Genomic DNA, 20,924 nt, shown 5'->3' with positions numbered 1-20,924 from the left:
CTAAGTAGCTTTTATTAACTACTTTTTCTGTCAGTTTTTTGCTCTTTATATCACAAAAGCCGTTTTAACGGCTATCGCTGCCTTTGCGTGTGAGTTGTGAAATTTGTTGTGTGTGATTGGGTTGAGTTTGTTTTGGCCCCTTACAATCCAGGGCCTTTTCGGTCAACCTTGTACTAAAGCTTTAGTGGTTTAAAGTTCCGGTCATTACAGCTAAAGTTGTGTGTTACACTATTACTGTAAGCCTTGGGTTTTTGTCTGCGACGTTTAATTTATACTTGTTAATTTTCCTGTCAGAAATTGTTTAACATCATGTCTCAAACCCCTAGGCCTTCGGGCTTTAAAAAATGTTCTAAATGTGCTTTTAAGATGTCTGTTACTGATGACCATCTACTTTGTGTATATTGTTTAGGGGCAAAGCACTTGCAGGAGTCATGCAGCGTATGTCACGCTTTTTCCTCAAGGGTCCTCCAGGAGAGGAAAAATAAATTGATTCTCAAGGGGTTAATTAAACCCTCTTTTGAAGAAGCCTTGTCTTCCTCTCCGACTCCTGCCAAAGAAAAGGGCTTGGTTCCGACCAGTCCGTCGGATCCGACTGCCAAGAGACCTAGGCAGGCCTCTCCTTCGGCTCCAAAGACTTCGAGCCGAGGTCTGCCTCGATGCCTCCAGCATCGACTCCTCGGAGCCGATGGCTGGGGCATCGAGGCGGGTCACCGGCTCCACTGCTCTCGGAGCCGACAAGGGTCGCCCACTCAGACACTTCCTCCTCGGCGAAGTCTACCTCGGCACCGATGGAATCTGGTGTGTGTGTTTCCTCGGCGCCGATTCTCATCGAGTCGCCGAGCCGGTCCCCTAGTCCCTTGGGGCCGAGGAGAGGTCTTCTCGAACCCGTTCTGTTTCCTTCGGTCTTCGAGAATGTCGGATTCTGATATAGACAGGGTGCTCCAAAGACTTTTCCAGTCCCCAGTCTTCCAAAAATTTGTTTCGGTTCCGACCCAGTTGGCTTGAGCCGATGACCATGACCCACCCCATTGCCATTCCTCCTCCGACTGCTTGGCTCCGGAGCAGGTGCTCTTGGAGCCGGTGGAGATCTCAGGGTCGGCTCCGACCCTTACTCCAACCCGGCCTCGGGTCCGAGTTTGTCAGCGGACTTCTTCGGCCGGACCCGAGGGTGATGTTTGGGACCTATGCTTTCGGTTCCGAGCCTCCCTCTCGGTGCTGGGACTTCCGTCTACCATCATGGCTCCGGAGACCGGACACTCCCAGGATTCTGGGGTCCGGCCAGGGCCATGAGGAGTGCCTTGGCCAAATCCTCTTGACCATCTCTCCGGTTTTACCAGCACCTTCCCGGGCGTGGAGACTGGGTCTTTGGCAGTTCCCTGTCCGTAGCCAGCGGAGCCCCGAGGCCTGAGGTTACCCCAGTGGGGTTCCCTCCTCCTGAGGGTTCTTCGGAGTTGTCTTCAGAGGAACCCCAAGGAAGAGATCGTGCAAGAGGAAGCACGTGGACTCCCCGAGTCTATTACATCGGACACTGATATGGATGATGCGGAGGGGTCCCTAAGTCGCCTCGGATGATGTCTCTTTGCAGACATCTTAGAGATCCTCAAACAACGAGGCGGCTGGATATCCAAACCCCCTCTGCGGACGAATCAGTGCTCCTCAAGGCCTTTGGGGCTCAGCCCTCCGCCTCCTGGGTGTCTCCGCCAGCTTCTGGATTTAGTTTGTCAAGGGCGGGAACATCCGGATACCGTGGAACCAGTCCCTTCTCGTCCAAACACATTTTTATCTGCTCCCCCCGAGAAGGAGTTCCTTACTAAAGGCGTGGCTGTAGATGCCATGGTGGTGGCATCTGCTACACAACAGGACGTGGCAGAGGCTTCAACGTCCATCCATCCTCCTAATAAGGAATCTAGGAGTATGGATAGGGAAGCGCACCCTGACTTCAGCGGCCTTTACCTTAAGGTCTCTGAATTATTTGGCACATTTTACCAGGCTTCAAAGGGATCTGGTCAAGGAGTTGTCAGATTCCCTCTCGGGTAACCTACCTGAGCAGCTAGCCCAGTCAGTTAGCTCTCAGTTGGCTATCCTTACGTCAATTGCTAACTCGTCCATGAGGCTCATTTCCTATGCGGCAGCGGCAGGCACAGGCGTGGCTCACGTAGACAAGCCTGGCTCCGCTTGTGTCAGTTCGGAGGCCTTCAAGTCTTCCCTCCCTTTGATGGGTCCTCATTGTTTGGACCCAAGGTGAAAGACACCCTTACCGCTGTGAGCAAGAGGGAAAACGTTATCTGCCGTAGGGGCCCGTTATTCCACTCCCTTCGGCCTTACCCCAAGGCCAAAGGAGGGGGAAAATGTGGTTCAAAATCTCGCAAGTTTTTCTCCCAACAGCAGGAAGATTCCCGTCCAGAGGCAGAGGGCGGGAAATTTTTCAGGAGATGCCGTCCCAGAGGCGGCAGAGGGCCCGCAATTCTGGAGACCGCGAGTCCTTTCGTGGCTCTTCAGCCTCCCACACGTCATGAGGGATTGCCCGGCTGTGCTGCTCGGAGCCAGTCGGGTGTCGTTGCCAAGCACCTAAAAGCCTGGGAGTCAATCACTCAGGACAGATGGGTGCCGGATCATTGCCGGAGGTTACACCATCCCATTCACATTCTCGCCCCCACCGTCCAAAAGAATCCCGGACCCACCACCCAGTCAAAGGGAAATGGCAGCCGCAGAAGCTTTAAAGCTGCTAGAAAGGAGTCATCCAACCGGTCCCCACAGACCAGATCGGATCAGGAAATTACTCCAGGTTCTTTTTAGTGCCAAAAAAGACAGGGGACCTGAGACCAATATTGGATCTCAGCAGACTGAACCAATCCGTCACGAAATCCAAATTCCGAATGGTCACGTTACAATCCATTCTCCCATTGTTGGAGAAGGATGTTTGGATGTGCTCCATAGACCTCAAGGATGCCTATTATCACATACCGATACATCAGGCGTCCAGAAGGTATCTGCGCTTCAGCCTGGGAGTCAGTCATTACCAATTTTACGCTCTGCCCTTTGGTCTCACCACAGCCCCCAGGGTGTTCACCAAGTGTTTGGCAGTAGTGACGGCTCACATGAGAAGTCTTGGATTCCAAGTGTTTCCCTATCTGGACGACTGGCTCCTGACTGCCACCACCAGGCATCTACTAATGGACAACCTCAAAGCCACCATCTCCTGGGTGTTACCCTGGGGATTACATTCAATTGGTCAAAGTCTGTCTTGCTGCCCTCTCAGCATAAAGTTCATAGGAGCAGAGATAGACTCAAGATTGATGCACGTCTTTCTTCCTGCCGAAAGGATCCAAACTTTACAGGGCCAAGTTCAAGCTCTGATCTCGAGATCCAAAGCCCCAGCCAGGATGGTCCTACAGGTTCTAGGCTCAATGTCTGCCACGGTACTTTTAGTTCCTCTAGCAAGGTTACACATGAGGATTCTTCAGTGGCTCTTGTCAACTCAATGGTCCTTTCAGGATCTTCCCTCAATCACCACATCATGATTACGGAAGTATGCAAAAGGGACCTTCGCTGGTGGCTTCAAACATCCAACTTGGATCAGGGAAAACCCTTTGTTCTCCCCCCTCCAGTGGTTACCCTGACGACCGATGCCTCCCAGATAGGGTGGGGGCATTGTCTGGGCAGGCTAGTTCAGGGCTCCTGGCTTCCTCTTCTCCACATCAACGTGTTGGAGATGAGGGCTGTACTTCTATCCCTACAGGCCTTACACAAGTTTCTTCCTCAAGGCATCATCGCCATCCACACAGACAACATGTCGGTGGTTTGGTATCTGAACAAACAAGGAGGGACCAGATCGTATCCCTTTGCAGAGAGGCCATGAGAGTGTGGGAATGGGCTGTAGCTACCAACCGCTTCTTGGTAGCGACCCACATCCCGGAAAGTCAAATGTATTGGCGGACAAATTAAGCAGGACAATTCTCTCTCCTCACGAATGGTCTCTAAACCGCACAGTAGCAGCCCAGATTTTCAAGAGATGGGGGACGCCGTGCTGCGACCTATTTGCAACTCCACAAAACACCAAGTGCCAAAGGTTCTTCTCCTTGATTCCACATCAGGAAGTACCAGCCATGGATGCTCTAGCACAACCTTGGCCAACAGGGCTACTTTATGCCTTTCCTCCAATACCACTCCTTCCCAAAGTTATTCAAAAAGCTTCTCAACTGGGGTCTTCAATGATTCTGATTGCCCCATACTGGCCTCGTCAGATATGGTTTCCTTACCTAAAAAAGCATGCAGTGGACGATCCGTGGACCTTAGACCTGATCCCGGATTTGCTAATCCATCAGTCGGGACATTGGCATCAGTCCCTTCAATCTCTGAAATTGACAGCTTGGCTCCTCCACTTCCAACCTTAGTTAGAAGTCACACACTAGACCCGGAAGTTGTTCACATTTTATCTTCGGCCCACAAACCCACCACTAACAAATTGTACCTCAGTAAGTGGAAGAGGTTTGCTATCTGGGCTCAACTCAAGGGCTTAGACCCTATCACTGCTCCTGTCCCAGAGGTTTTGAAATTCTTAACATCCCTGTTTAATCAGGGATCTTCTGTCTCAACTATTAAAGTTCAACTAGCTGCTATCTCTAAGTTCCATGAATCCACGGATCCTCCTTTGATGAGCAGCAGACTATGCAAAACATTCATTAAAGGTGCGAGTCTGTTAAGACCACCAGTTTTCATCCTGCACCTCCGTGGGATCTTGATTTGGTGCTTGGCGCATTAACATCCCCTTTTGAACCGGCTGCTACATGGATTAAAATATCTGTCTTGGAAAACGGCATTCTTAGTGGCTATTACAAGAAGAGTATCAGAGCTTCAAGCCCTGTCTATTAAACCACCGTATTTGATTTTCCACAAAGATAGAGTATCACTCAGGCCTAATCCATCCTTTGTTCCAAAGGTCTGCTCTAGTTTCTGTCTTCAACAATCTCTAGAACTACCAGTTTCCTTTCCGAAATTCTCTAATGAAGCAGAATACACTCTCCATAAATTGGATGTTCACAGGCAATTACGTTTTTATTTAGACAGGACTCAGCAACTTCGTAAGTCAGACCAGTTGTTTGTGTCCTTCTCAGATAATAAATTGGGCCAAACCATCACGAAAGCTACAATCTCAAAATGGATCAGAGATTGCATAACTCAGGCCTATTCTTCTTGAATAAACATCTTACATCATCTATCAAAGCTCATTCTACCAGAGCTATGGCTACTTCTATAGCCTTTCATTCCAAGCCTACTTGGTCCAACCACACTTTCATTTCCCACTACAAATTGGATGTGGCATCTAAAGGACGAGCATCGTTTGGTTCCACGGTACTCAGGAGTGTTTTCCAGTGAGCCACCCAGGATTCAGGTGCTAGGACGCTGTCCCATCATTCAGAATGTAGGCGAGATAGGATCACATAACATCTTTTAGTTATGTACTCACCATAACTTCAGATGTTTGGGATCCATCTAAGCCTTCCTTGCTACCACCTCGCCTTCCCCCTGCCTTGCAGATCAGAAGAGATGGAACGGTTTTGAGCTTCACTGTTTTTATCTTGTTTCATCTGACGATGTTATATAAGCAGGGTATGCATGTGTGCATGTATGCGGACAAACTAGATCTGGGGGACTGGCAGTGGTGCATCCTGGGATATAGTAAGCTCAGCCAATAAGAGACTTCGCTCTTTGGCATGAGTCAGAGCAACCCATCATTCAGAATGTAGGCGAGATGGATCCCAAACATCTGAAGTTATGGTGAGTACATAACTAAAAGTTCTCTGCCATGATGTACTATTTATCGGGCAGGCCTTTCACTTTATTAAGTGATTTACAAAATAGTAATCGATTCTTTGTTGTTGAAAATAAAGTATACGTTCAGGCTTCAGTACTTAAAATTATACAGTATATGTTATCAGTATGTACAAGGAAGGTTGTTGCCTCATACAGTTTTTAACTGTGAGATATTGAGTAACCCTGAGATTAGAAGTTTTTGCTTCCTCAAAAAATACTAGAAGTTGGTTCTTGTTTGATTGGTAGAATTTGTGTAGACTACGTACAAGGACCCAGTGACTCATGTCAGAACAGTGTTCGGACTTATAGAGGGGTTCCCAGTGGGAGTGGGTGTGCATCAGGGTTCAGCTCTGATCCCACTGCTGTTTATGCTGGTGATAGCCTACCTTAGCAAACAGATTGAAGGGGATAGATCAACAAAGCTGATGGGGCATTACAGGCACTCTCTGAGCAAGAACTTCAACAAAGGCTAGGGGAATGGAATGCAAGACTGAAGGCACATGGGATGAAACTGAAAACAGATGAGTTAGTTGTAATGGCAGCAAATGAGGGAAATCAGAAGAAACTGAAATGGAAAGGAAAATAGTGGGACAGGTTAACAGCTTCAAGTATCTGGGAGGGCTGGTTGAGGAAAAGGGAAGTTGGAATGATGTGGTCAAAGTTAGAAGGGGGTTGTAGAAAACCTGGCACTGGCATCAGAAGTAGTGTATGAGAGAGGAATGCCAAAGAAGCTGAATAATAAAGTGTACAGCACAGTGGTGTGGCCAGTGCTACTATGTGATACAGAAACCTGGGCAGTAAAGGTAGAACAATTGAGGAAGCTAGAGGTGATGGGACTGAAGTGTCTGAGATGGGTAGTAGGATGCTCACTGTGAGACAGATGAGGACATTAGAGCAGAAGCCAAAGTAGCTCTATTTGCAAAGAAGGTCAAGAAGAATAGATTATGGTGGTTTGGGCACTTGTGTAGAAAAGCAAAAGACAATATGTTGAAGATGTGGGACAGACATGAAGAAGGCAAGAGGAAATAAGGGCTTCTTATTGAAATGGCATCTGAAGTGCTGATAAGCTAAACAGAATGGGGCAAAGGAAGGCCTCTCTTGCACCCCCCCCCGAACTTTTTTATATACACCAACTCTGAGATTACCATACCTTGGAGAAAAAGGAATATTCTGAGAAATAGCATCTTGGACATAGTATGCGAGTCCATTCCTTCAGTCATTCAGTCTCCATATTTCAGGACTTATTCTAACAGGTCCCAACATTTCAAATTTATTTTATTTTACATTTGTTGACCGGGCTAGTCCAGCTGGATATATGTCCATTTTCAGTGGAGGTCTGGGGAGAAAAGCTACACAAATTACAACATAAAAGGTCAAGACAAAGACAATAACAGTATAATTTGGTACATAAGTTTTAACAATTATAGTACAAGCCTAAGATTATATATTTTATATTTCAGTAGGAAAAAGGAAAAATTTTATCTAAGAATAGATGAATAAGACTAATACATTTGTATTAGAAATGGTGTAGTACAAATCTTTATAACATATTAGAAAATTAGATACACCTAGTAATTTATGATAAGAGATACTAAGGTCTCACAAAAACCTAAGAAAGAAAAACACTAGGGATCAATAGATAGAGTATAGAAGAACAGCAAACAAGGATGGATTTCTAGTGTTATTTAACACATAGGTTGTGATACTATATGAAGGTGTTTGATCATTCCACTGTATATACTTATTTACATGAGAAAAAATCCTAAGGAAGGTTAAGCTCACTAAAAATTAGTGAGACAACACAAGATCATGATCATGGGAGGCTAGGAATTGTGGGAGTCTAGTTAATAGTTAGGTACTTAGTCTGGGTTAACACAGGGGCATAGCCAGTGTGATTTGAGGTAGGGTTTAAGCTTGCTTTTAAATAAGCTGACAGAGGATATTGAGGTTAGCTGGCTTGGGAGGATGTTCCAGGCTTTACCTACTGTATTGGAGAACAAGGTGTCACCAGCTAAGTTGCTGGATTTTGATATTTGTACAAGTAGGTTATTAGCTGAGCATAAGGTCTTGAGGTTATTATAGGGGATGACTAGGGATGTAAGTATGGGTGTATTTTGAGGTAAATGCAGGATCTTATGGGCTACTATTAATTGATTGAAAAGTATTAAATTTGGCAGCTCTAACTATCCTAACTGATTCAGATTGATACAGTGATGAGTTCTATAGGAGGACCCAGCTGCAAATCTGGCAATATTGTTGTAGGAGGATGTAAGTTTACTCAGATTACTTCTACATATTTTGGTATAGATAGGGGAGGCATAGAGCAAGGTAGAGATGAGGTGGGTACGAGCAATAGTAACCCTGGCTGGAGGTGTAAGAAAGGGTTTTATTCTATAGAGGGAACCTAGTTTCTTGTTTACTATTTTTATGGTGTTATTAATGTGAGGTTCAAAGGACAAGTTGTTATCTATTAGTACCCCGAGTAGTTTGGTGGTTGGTTCAGGAGATATTATAGTTCTATCATTTGAAGTAATAGTAAAGTTAAGTGGGGAGGTTCTGCGGGTGGGGGTAAATAGTAACATTTTTATTTTTTTGGGGTTACGGATAAGACGTCTTTGTAGGAGCCAGTTTTCAACTGTACTAAAGGTCATTTGGGTTAGTGACTGAAGTTCTGATTGAGAAGCAGCAGCGCATATGAGTGTGGAGTCGTCAGCGTATTGGATACAGTCAGCTTGAGGAATTACAGAATGAAGGTAATTTGTAAAGATGGAGAAGAGTAATGGGCCTAATATAGATCCTTGCGGGACCCCTAGAGTGACTGGGACGTGGGAAGATCAAGTATTTTCCCATAGTACAGCCTGTTGCCTGTTATGTAGGTATGATTGGAACCACTGTATAGTATGGTTGTCCAATGACAGGTTTTTGAGTGTGTCTATAAGGAGGTGGTGATTCACCATGTCAAATGCTTTGGACAGGTCAATAAAAACAGCTGAGGATAGAGTATCAATATTAAGATTACTGTTAATATGGTTAGTGAAGGATAAGAGAGCAGAGGTAGTGCTATGAAATGGTCTAAAGCCATGTTGACAGGGTGCTAATAAATTGTGATCGAATAGGTAGGTTAACAGTTGTATGTGTATACATTTCTCCATTATTTTTGCCAAAGGAGATAGAATAGCTATGGGCCTATAATTGGACAACTCTTTGGAGTTACCGCCCTTATGCAGGGGAATTATGTGAGAGACTTTCCAGATTAGGGGAATAGATCCTTCAGAAATAGTTCTGTTAATGAGGATAGGTATGGGGTAGGCTATGACTTTAGCAGCTTTTTGCAGGTATTCTGCAGGTAATTTATCAGCAGAGAGAGTAGTGGGTTTAAGTTTCTGTATGAGGTTACAGATAAGTGAAGTGGGCACTGGCTGAAAATGAAATTGATGAGAATTATTGGTAAAGGTTGTGGCAGAGCCTGGGATGCTAGGGGATAGCTGGTTGGCTAGGGATTGTATGGTTTCAGTGAAAAAAGTATTAAATGAGTCAGCTATTTGGATGGGATTGTTGTGATCAGAGCCAGAGGGAGAGGGAGTACATGAGCATCCAGGGTGTAGGAGGTTATTGATACCTCGCCAGAATTTTTGGGTATTATTTTGGTTGGTTTGTTGTAGTTGGTAGTAGTAGTTTCTTTTATCGGCTAATATGGCTTTTTTTGTTTCATTTCTTAGCTGTCTGAATTGCAGGTGGTCTGAGGAGCTTTTTGTTGCACGCCATTTGGCCCATTGTTTATTTCTTTGGAGGATTTTTTGTTTGGTCGTTTTGGTGAGCCATGGTGCCAGTTTAGTTCTAATTCTAACTTTGCGTAATGGGGCATGGCTGTCTAAAATAGTTAGAAATTTAGAGTTAAAGTATTTCACGGCATTATCTATTGGGAGGTATTTCAGGGGTGACCATTCACAGGTGACTAGTTTAGCTTGAAAGTGAGCAGGGTTAAAATTTTTGGTAGTGCGAATAGTTCTACAGATGGTAGAGGTTAGGATGACAGTTTTTGTTCTGATTAAATAGGTAAGTAAGTGATCACTTATGTCCTCAGGGAGGGTGCCTGTTTTATAGTTTAGTTGGGGGGTATTAGTGAGTATCCAGTCAAGGGTACTAGTTTTGTTGTTAGTTTTATTGGTGTAGGTTGGGGATGTTATAGTTTGGGTAAAACCATATAGGTTGATATGAGTAGAAGGCTGCTCAGATATACAGGAGTTCCAGTTAATGTTAAAATCTCCAAGTATAATGGTTTCTTGCGGGTAGTTACTTGAGACCCAGCTGAGGATAGCCTCTAATGTGTTGATGTTATTGCCTGGGGGAAGAGAGACACATGATAGATATATGGCTTTGCTTTTGTTAAGCTGAACCTTAGTTAGAATAATTTCTGCATTGTTGCAAAGTGGAGGTTTGGAGTCTAACAAGGTAACTTGTAATCCATTCTTATAAAGTATGGCTACGCCTCCACCTTTTTTAGTGTTAGGGTCACGTCTTATGATATTATAGCCAGGGGGTAGAACTGCACTGTCTTGTATTGATGGATTAAGCCATGTTTCAGACAGACAGAGGATGTCAAAGGAATAAACATCAATAAGGGCATGCAGGTGAGCTATTTTGTTATTGATGCTACGAATATTATGATGAGCTATCAGGAGAGAGTTGGGGGGCTTGGTAAGTGTCTGTGTGATTGAATTTGTTGGTGTATCAGGCTGTGTAGCTGTGATAGTGGTAGGACCTGGGTTAGGGTGTATATCACCATCTAACAGGGAGTGGACCTGAACTTTTAGGATGAGTTGTAGAAGTTTAAAAATTAGGTTCTTATTTTTCCTAGCTAGTGGGTTACATTGAGAGATGTGATGGAGTCTATGAAATATGGCTGCTGAGTATTTAGTTGAGCTGAGGATGTTGCTAACACTATGAGTGGAGCTGGGGGTAAGGACAGAGGTGTGTGTGATGTGGGTATGCAGTCCTAGGAATCTATGGTGTTCGTAGAGAGTAAGTAGATAGGGAATGTTAAGTATAATTAGGAGTAGTAATAAAGGTAAGGATTTACAGGATCCTTGAGCCATTTGTTTAGGTTAAGGTGGTTAAATGTAGGGATATTTGTGGATAGAGTGGTAGAATGGTTACATGAAATGAGGGCACCCAGCAAACAGATGGATGGATGGATTGTGTGTGAGAAGACTTGAGACATCTCTCATGATTCAGTGCTAGTCTCGTATCTTCTTTGACAGTCATGCCTGAGTGCCAACTGTCAACGAAGGTAGGGGAGTAGCATTGAATCAAAAGAGATAGTGACCATTTTCTAGACACCCCTACCCCTTGTAGAAATAGGAAAAAGGCTGATGATGATGATTTCAATTTAACTTTAATCCAAAATCTTTGTATGTAATCTTTTTTATCCATTAACTGTTCATAGTCAGATCTATCCACTCTCTTGTTTAATACCATATCTCGTAAATACTTTGGCGAGATAGCTCAGTAAAATGTATCCAAAAGTTTAACACCACCATTTTGTGTAAACATCTTCATTTTTTTATTTTGAGATATAGCTGGTTTTCAAAGGTTTGGTCTTGTGTATAGTAAATATGTGAATTCTTTCCGAAGAAGTGGAACACTTGTGAGAAAGTACTCTGTAAAGAATTGAATTCATGGAGTCCATGATATTTCAAGGAGAAAATTGTATGTTAGACATATTTATTATCAAACTTATTAGTTTGGTATAAGCTATTATCTTTTTATCATTTTTCCACATACAAGGGAATATTTTGTGATTTTATTTTATTTTGGTTGTAGATGAAAAAGTTCATACTGACTCTACTGTCATGAAAGTGTCCACTGAATTTGAGTATTTAAGGAATGTAATGTTTGAATACATGATGGGACGAGAGATGAAGGTAAAGCATTTGTTGGATATAAAAATGTATGTGTCATTGTCTTATGTCAAAGATGTATGACGTTCTTTTTGTTTTGCAGGTTGTGGCATGGAAAGTGGATTGTATGCTACCTTCATGGTCCTTAAAATCACTGACATAAAATGTAAAGTTTAAAATTAAGCTCCCCCCCTCTGAATGTGTGCTACCATTTAATGATCAAACATACAGTCTAAGAAGCCACCAAAATAACAGTCTTTGTATGGTACACTAAAGAAGAGCTGTGGGTAAAGAGAGTCCTCTTCAGGCTGGGTCTCGCCATTTTGTACCACCTGCTTAGTATCATTAAAAACCCAACAAACCTTGGTGGCCTTCAGAGTCTTGATCAAGGAGCATCCCCTCAAAGAGTATAAAAAACACCACTGACGCTGAATAAATCCAAACGAAGGAATGAAGGAACTGTTTATTTCCACAAATAAGCGCTTTCACCCTGTAAGCTCAGGGCATCATCAGAGTGACTAACCACAGTTAAAAACTTTGTTTAAATACCACAAAGCCACATCACGCCCAAAAATCCAATAATTAAATAATTAGTTAAGTGACAAATATAATTAACCTAAAATACATTGTGAAAATTTTAAAAACATTATAAAAGACACTCAACATCCCTACAGTATTGTAATAATAACAATATTAGTAACTAATAACATTATTAGTAACTCAAAATAAAACTCTTCACAGTATAATTTCAAGTCTCACCCTTAGTCAACTAATAAATGCATATTAAATGTCAATATTTGCTTAAATAAATATGTTAATAAAATCATATCTGTAATGCTCTTAGTTATAAAACCGAGCTTAGTGACACATCCTGATTAATACCAGGAGGTGTCATGGCATTAGTTCTTAGTTGCCATTCCTATTCCATTTTCTCTAAATATAAATTTAAGTCACCTCACCTACCATGGTCAAACACTTTGTCAATAATAAAAAACAGAAACTTGTTGAACCCCAAACATTTCACAGAATGGTCATATAGTGCACTTTTTTCTTTTTCTTTTTAATGCCCCTAACATGTTCTAAAACTGTTTCTTTCAGTTTTCTTGCGGTTTTACCCACGTAAAGAGCTGAACAGGACAAACAAGTACCTATTAAGTGGGCCTGCGAATGTGGAAATACCCGAATGAAACAGAAGTGGGTTCCATAATGCACGCTGAGGTTTTAGAACTTTTTGACTCTACTGGGGTAGACCTAGTGCAGATTATACTAAGAGAGAATGAACGAAAATTGTGTTCATTAGAAAAACAGATTACCGAGCTGAATAACAGTATAACCAGTGACTTGCTTTTTGAAGCTAACAAATCCTTGTACAATACAATACTGTTGAATACAGACAAATATATGAAAGATAACTTATTGAGGAAACAAAAGAAAATTCAAAGGGACACCAATGATTATCTTTACAAAACAGTGTACCCACCTCCTAGAAAGAGTGAAATTGGAAAACAAGAGTTAGGCAGTAGTTCTGAAGTTGATGGTACAAGGGACAATGAACCGACTACTGAGATACAAAGTAACGGTGATTTTTTAGAACAGCCTCCACTCCCAAGAAGGTCCAAGAGACTACAGAACAGGAATCAGAGAACATGGGGGGGGGGGGGGCAAGGAAGGAATTAATTTTACCAACAGTACCAATGGAGGAGATAGGAGCTTGTGAAACTTGTTTGGAGGGCCATACATTTGATAATAAAATTAATTTTATTGAAGTGGATATGCATGATCAACCCTTATGTGTTATTACTAACAAGGATGGTTTTAATGTATATAATTTTTCACAGCAGACTGTTAATGATGTGCATGTCATTGTTTAGTAAAAGTTTTTCTTTTGTGCCAAGTTTTAAGCAAGACATTGCTAAAGTGATTATTAATGTAAGACTGTTTACTAGACAAATATGAAATTGTTTTTTCATGAAAAACAGAAAATGGGTTTGAAATCTGAACCACAGTTGAAAAGGAAAAGTATTTTATTCCTCAAAGCAATATTTATATTGCAACCTTTGAGACTATTTGTGAAAATGAAGTGTGGGTTAGGTTTATGAATTCAAAAAAACAAGAGTATAACAACACTAGAAGAAAGAAATGTTTTAAAACATCTGAACGACAAAATCAGACTAGAGTTATGAAACCCAACAAGGGTGGGGGGTTGTTGTCATGGACCAGCAGGACTGTGTGTTCAGAATATATAAATTGTTAAACAACAGTGACACTTATGAGAGAGTGTCTATTAATGAGCTGAGGAGAGCTTACAGTAAAATTGATTGGGTTTTACCCAATTTTTTAACCCAGGATGTGATAGATTTTAATGAGTATAAATACATGACAGCGGATTTTCCTGTGACACCTCAAATTTTTGAGATTCCCAAAATCCACAAAAATTTAAACAACCCACCATTTAGACCAGTTGTCACTGCTACTGGGTCAAAAACAGAGCCCATAGCAGCGTATATTGATTTTTGGTGTAAAAGTACTCTTAAGTGTTGCACACATATTTTGAAGGATTCATGGCACTGTTTAGAAAACCCTCAGGGACACACCTATTATGGACAAATTTTTATTTGTTACGGTGGGTGTTATGAATTTATTTACATCTGTATCACATGTTGTGGGGTTGGCACTGTTTGGGGAAGCTCTGACTGGAAAAGAAGGAATTCACAATGTGAAAAGATGCCTACTGGTGGAATTGATGGAATTAGTATTGAACAACAATTTTTTGATATTTGAAGGGGAATTCTTTCACCAAATAACAGATGTAGCCATGGGACCCAACTGTGCACCGATTTACGTGAATTTGGTGCTGGCTAAGTGGGAGGAAAAGTGTATGTTTTCATCTAACTTTTTTGACAAGGTGATTACATGGCTAAGATTCCTGGATGATATACTAATTCTGTGGAAAGGGAACATAGTTGAGTTAGAAGAATTTATTGATTATTTGAATTCTACCACGCCATTCCTGAAATTTACATACAGAATAGGTAAAGAGAGTATTGACTTTTTAGACATTTCATTAAGTTGGGACAAAAGCAACAACAATTTTAACTCTGGGGTACATAGAAAAGAGACTTACTTGAATTCTCTGCTCCATTATAACAGTTGCCACCCTAACTTTCAAAAAAAAGAGTATAGTAAAAGGGCAAATGGTAAGGATTTCCAGACTTACAAGTGATGAGACTGACTTTACACAGGAAATGTGCACTTTAGTGGGAATGTTTAAAGAAAGAGGATATCCCACTAAATTACTTATTAGAACTAGAAACAAAATATGTAAGAAAAGGAAAGAAAAGTTCTTACCTATTCTACATACTAATCAAGGGAGCACATTTGTAAAGACAAAAGAAACTGAATACGACAGCACTTTAATACTCCCTTTTAACCATGAGGTTGCACAGATAAGTTCTGTTGTAAATAACACCCGGAATCTTGTTTTAAGCCCTAAAATGAAAAATATCTTAGGGTTTTCTCCAAAAATCATTTTTCTAGAGGTGCAAACCTTAAGAATTTTTTTGAAAAACCAGTAAATAAGAAAAGGATGTTTTCTAGTATGTCAAAATGTAACATGTCAAGCATGTAAATTTATCAACTCAGGTCCATATGTCATGGTTAAAGGTTACCATTGCATGATTCCGAGCCCTGGTTATTGTAACTGTAATATTAAAATGGCAGTGTACATAGCTACTTGTTTGTCCTGTTCAGCTTTTTACGTGGTAAAACCACAAGAAAACCGAAAGAGTTTTAGAACATGTTAGGGACATTAAAAAGAAAAAGAAAGAAAGTGCACTATATGACCATTTTGTGAAATGTTTGGGGTTCAACAAGTTTCTGGTTTTTATTATTGACAAAGTGTTTGACCATGGTAGGTGAGGTGACTTAAATTTATATTTAGAGAAAATGGAATAGGAATGGCAACTAAGAACTAATGCCATGACACCTCCTGGTATTAATCAGAATGTGTCACTAAGCTCAGTTTTATAACTAAGAGCATTACAGATATGATTTTATTAATATATTTATTTAAGCAAACATTTGACATTTGATATGCATTTATTAGTTGACTAAGGGTGAGACTTGAAATTATACTGTGAAGAGTTTTATTTTGAGTTACTAATAATGTTATTAGTTACTAATATTGTTATTATTACAATACTGTAGGGATGTTGAGTGTCTTTTATGTTTTTAAATTATTCGCAATGTATTTTAGGTTAATTATATCTGTCACTTAACTAAGTATTTAATTATTGGATTTTTTGGGCGTGATGTGGCTTTGTGGTTTTAACTGTGGTTAGTCACTCTGATGATGCCCTGAGCTTACAGGGTGAAAGTGTTTAGTCATGGAAATAAACAGTTCCTTCATTCCTTCATTTGAATTTATTCAGTGTCAGTGGTGTTTTTTATTTTATTTTATTTTTTGTTGGTGTTACATGTTGGTGCTCCTTTGAGCAAATTGCTTTTATCCCCTCAAAGAGGCTCACTGCACCTGCTGTCTCAATAGTGGCTAATTTCACATTACTGCTTTGGGGTGTTTAAGTTGGACAAAAAATGTACTTGTTTGCTTAAATTATGATTATGGTATTGTGATTTTTAATATTTATATATGTGTTGTGTGTGCATAACTAGTTAAACTGTATTACAGTTGTCTGCAATTTTCTTAAGATATTTAAGGGTGGTTCTTGCGGTCAATATAGATATATGCAGCAAGTATGTGTTCAGGCTGCAAATGGGTGCACCTTAGGAGTAATTCAGAGACAGTAGCTGCACTTAGGTGCGGCTATTTGCACCAATCTGAGAACAATGTATGCCAATGAGGAAATCATGAAATGTAAATGAGATATTTTTGAAAAATCGATGACGGTCATTTGCATATTAGATGCGCTTCCTGCCTTTATGCAATTCATAGTCACTTTTTGATGACAGAGTGCTCTGTACACAAATGGATTATAAAAAGCAAATATGTGCCTTTTCTATCCAGTTTGCATTTTATGAAGATGCTTGTTTTCCCTGCCATTCTAACTATGTACAGCTTCGAAATTATTGTTTATGCTGTGCCAAAACTCAATGTGTGAAGTGGTGCTCAGCAGTCTAGGCAAAGGATTACTCATCTCAGCTTTGCTAAGAAGGACTGATTGGATAGGTTTAGAGTAGACAGGGGTGGTATACAGGCTTTGGTGAGTTTGTATGGCTCACATATAGGAACCTGGGGAATGTGTAGCCTTTCTGTACCTGTGGATACAAAGGTGTGTATAGCTCTTTCTCTATTTGCCATGGGAACCTTCCAGAGACATAATGGGAGCACATTGAGTATCACACAGGCTTCAGCAGTTCCTCAATATACTCTTGACACTTGTGGATCACTGTATCTTTTTCCCTTTGTCATCTTAGGACCGTGTCAGTACCATGAGTGCCTACTATGGAGTGGCAGGCATACTTTCCTTAGGTGCTCAGTGCAATCGATTGCACCTATGTTGCCATTATGGCCCCATCTAGACAACTATGGGAGTGGTACCAGAACAGGAAGAGCCATTATTCCAGCAGCTGCTAGGCTGTGTGAGTGATGCATGGAGATAAATCATCAACATGTTATCCCAGCATTTTGGTAATGCCCAGGATACTAATATTTGACACACAAGCTCACTGTGGTGACTTTTTCTGATTGATAAGATTCCTCATGGTCACCTTGTATGTAAGTACAAACTGTTATACTATTGCTAACAATAGTAATTTCTGTATCTAATGAGTAACATAGGTAGCACTGAATAATCACCTCCCGTTTTGTTATATGTTCCCCCATTTTGTTTTTCAGGTTACGCAGGCTACCCACTTGAACCTTGACTAGTGACACAAGTCTTTTACTCCAAAGGAGCTACTGAGGAGCACTTTAACCCCATCCTTTCCCAGATATGGATTGTCATTGATCAAGTGTTTGCTGTAAGCTCATTTCCTTTGCATGGACAAGTTGGGGCGATCCTTCAGTATGACTCAGTAGCATACTTACTGCCTGCTGCGTTCTGCACAACACAGTCATGAGTCAGTCTGGTGTGCATCTGATGCAGCCAGTCTCCAGTTTTGGTAGCATAGCCACCTTTGTAGATTATTCTACCAGTGACGATAATGATGGTGGCCAGCTGACAATAGTAACTTGGCAATCCCTCAGCAAGACATTGTCTAGTCAACAGCTATTGGTCATGATATTCCTTACCTAACAGTGACTAGTTACACATATAATACTCAATGCAGTGTTACTTGTGGATTATTGAGTGTTGTATGGTCATCTTGCACTGCACGTCCGACATTTCATTGTATATTATACACAAAAAAATTTTTTTTCATAAAGTGTTAGCTGTCATCATTTGTACAGTGTTGAAGGGATAGTGCCACATCTGCTAGTTATACTAACAGAGTTTGATTGAAGTGTAGAGTAGCATCTACTACAAAACATATTTAGGGCTATGCTGTCATGTCTGTACTGCAGTTTTAATCACTGAGTCTGAATGTACTTGTTGACAAAAAAAGTTTCTGGCCTTTTAACAATGAAGTCTGTCTTTGATGCTGTTTTGGTTGCAATTGTCTGTTTACTGCTTTTCAAGTATAATGAATAGATGCAGTGTTTGCCCTTTTGCAAATTGAGTTCTGGGTGAGTACTGTCTTGTACTGTCTCTTTTTACTGATGGACAGCAGTTAACTTCAATTTGGAAGGTGTCACATACAATATCACCTAGGGAAAGTGTGGATGATGGTTCCAAAGATCATGATCATGTGCTACCATGTGAACATGTGAGCTTAGTGCTGAATTGCTCTAATGACAGGATCTACTGGATTTAGGGGAACCTATTGCTATTGACCTAACAGTAACAGTGCTGTGGGACCTAGACTTTGAGAGGTTCTACCACATGTTGTAGAAGTCTTATTGCCTTCTTTGTGGAATCCACGTGAATGCTTGCAGAACTTTCCTGGGGTGCATGTGGTGTGTGGCTTACATATTCACCATGATTTGGAAACCCCCTTGTCCATGACCAATTGTGTCCCCACTGTGTATGTGATAACTCCTTACTAGTGTGCACATGGTTGCTAACATTGATGCTATGTGTGCAACCCTACTGTGCATGGGGATCATCATGGCAATATCCCTGACCTCCAGCATTCCCATGTACTTATGAATTTCCTCAAGTATACCCTATAGGACTCCAGTCATCTCTACCTGAACCTCCTTGGCAGTAACTTCAGCCTTAACTGTGTCACTGCACATCTGCCTCTGGGTAGCCAAACTGTTGCATGTCTCTGGAGGTAACTGTTGCATATGTCTTCACTTGGTGCTCTAGTGTATATGTGTGTCAAAAGGGTACTCTCTTCATTAAGTTGATTAAAGGAATAGCAAGTGTAAATGTGTACATATAAGTACGTGATAAAGGAATAGAAAAGTACAAAACATAACTTTGTTAGAAAATACTACAATCTACATGTCAGGTGGCATGTAGCGCAACAGGAAGGCATCCTGTTCTTCAGATACTGATGATAATGAGTCATTGATATCAAGAAATGAGAATAGACCTTATAAACATCTGGTAGAACAAGTAGTAAAAATGAGAGTAAAAGAAAATATACAGACAGTTTGAAATGAACCCAAGATAGCAGTACTTTGAGAAGAAAACTCACGTTTGATGATGGTCTTCAAGCATCAGCAATATCCAAAATCTGTAGATATCCCCTCAAATGTCTTTGTAGTTTAGTTATTGACATGGACGGATGTTCCTATTTAAAAATAGGATAGGAGGGAGAGAAATGAATGCAAGTACCTATCAATACTGGGGCAGCAGTGTCTGTGAGAAATATGTTAATAGGATACAGTGGGATTCAGACAACGGCTTACTGTAGTAAGTTCACTACTACCAATTTTCTAGATGGAAGAGGAGATGTAGGAAAGGGACTAATGTCAGTTATAGGTGGACCCAACCGCCATTCATACAATTTTAGGAATGGATGTGCTAAACCAGATGGGAATAGTGATAGATATCCTCCTATTCAGAGTTTACGGAGAGAGAAAACTCAAACTGTATGTAGTGTAATTGTGGTTCCTTTAAAGAGAAAAAACACAGCAAGTTTAAACTGCATCAGAAATTCAGACAAATGTTTTAAGACAGGACCTAAAAAAGGTTTCCAAATTAGTGGGCAAAGTGTAAAATCAGTTGTGATTTAACAGATGAAGCAGTGCAAGTAAACTCTGGGCCATTACTGCCTTTCCAAAAACAGTATAAAATGCCACAAGCTGCTATTCCAGCATTACATACTATGTTACAGGAATGGGAGGCAGAAGGCATAGTGGTAAAAGGGAATTCTCCATGTAATAGCTCATTGTGACCAGTTAAGAAAGAAAGATGGCTCTTAGACAGTGGTGTTGGATTTGAGAAATGTAAATAAATACATGCCGCAGGCAGCCCTTGTAATACCATTATGTTCAGATATTTTGGAAAATACAAGTCAAATAGCAAAAGTATTTCTGTAATAAATTTGTCAATTTTTTTATGCAGTACCATTGACACCAGAGTCAGACAGATGTTTTGCTTTAGCCTTTGAAAATCAACACCTTTTGATGACTAGATTGCCACAGGGTTTTCATGTATCTACTTTTATGATGTAGTAGCAAGAGTGTTAACAAAATGCACTGTGGTAGTAAATATTACAGTATGTAGATGATATTCTGATTCAAAGAGAGACTGTAGAAGAACATTTGTCATTGCTTTTCCAGCTGAGTATTACAAGATGATGGTTTTCAAGTAAATATGGACAAAATGCAGTTAGCACATGGCTCAGTACAATTTTTGGATGTGAATGTTTCCAAACATGACTGTCATCCTCTCAAAGGGGAGAGCAAAATGTTACAGGAACTACCACTACCCTCTGCTGTAGCTGATTTAGCTAAACTTGGCTGACTGCTCATGTGAATTTGTAGAAGATTATGCAGCCTTAGCAAAACCTTTATATGCTTTATTAAAGGGAGCTGTTTCAGTATTGGATGTAATGCAGTGGAATGTTGAAACAATAAATTAATTTGACAAGTTAAAACAAGCACTGGTAAAGGCCACAATGCTGATAACGCCAGGTAGTACAAAACCTTTTCAGTTACAAATGTCAGTCACTAATTTGTCAGTCTTGGTGGTAATA

General features: G+C 40.8%; 1 protein-coding gene across 2 annotated transcripts in view; it reads left to right on the top strand.

The window, feature by feature from the left end:
- Positions 1–20,924, top strand: part of GOLGA4 (golgin A4) — a 1,578,103-nt gene that overhangs the window by 1,143,429 nt on the left and 413,750 nt on the right. Inside the window, exon 8 of one of the 2 annotated variants that reach the window (XM_044075461.1) lies at positions 11,638–11,738. The exons of the other annotated variant lie outside the window; for it this stretch is intronic. Coding sequence (XP_043931396.1) covers positions 11,638–11,738 — 101 coding nt within the window. The remainder of the gene's footprint in view (positions 1–11,637; positions 11,739–20,924) is intronic. 2 annotated transcript variants of the gene reach the window in all.

The sequence above is a fragment of the Protopterus annectens genome, chromosome 6.part1 (genome assembly GCF_019279795.1).
Source record: "Protopterus annectens isolate FY-2018-M chromosome 6.part1, PAN1.0, whole genome shotgun sequence".
NCBI classification, from domain to species: Eukaryota; Metazoa; Chordata; order Ceratodontiformes; family Protopteridae; genus Protopterus; species Protopterus annectens.
This window is presented reverse-complemented; position numbering and strand designations above follow the sequence as displayed.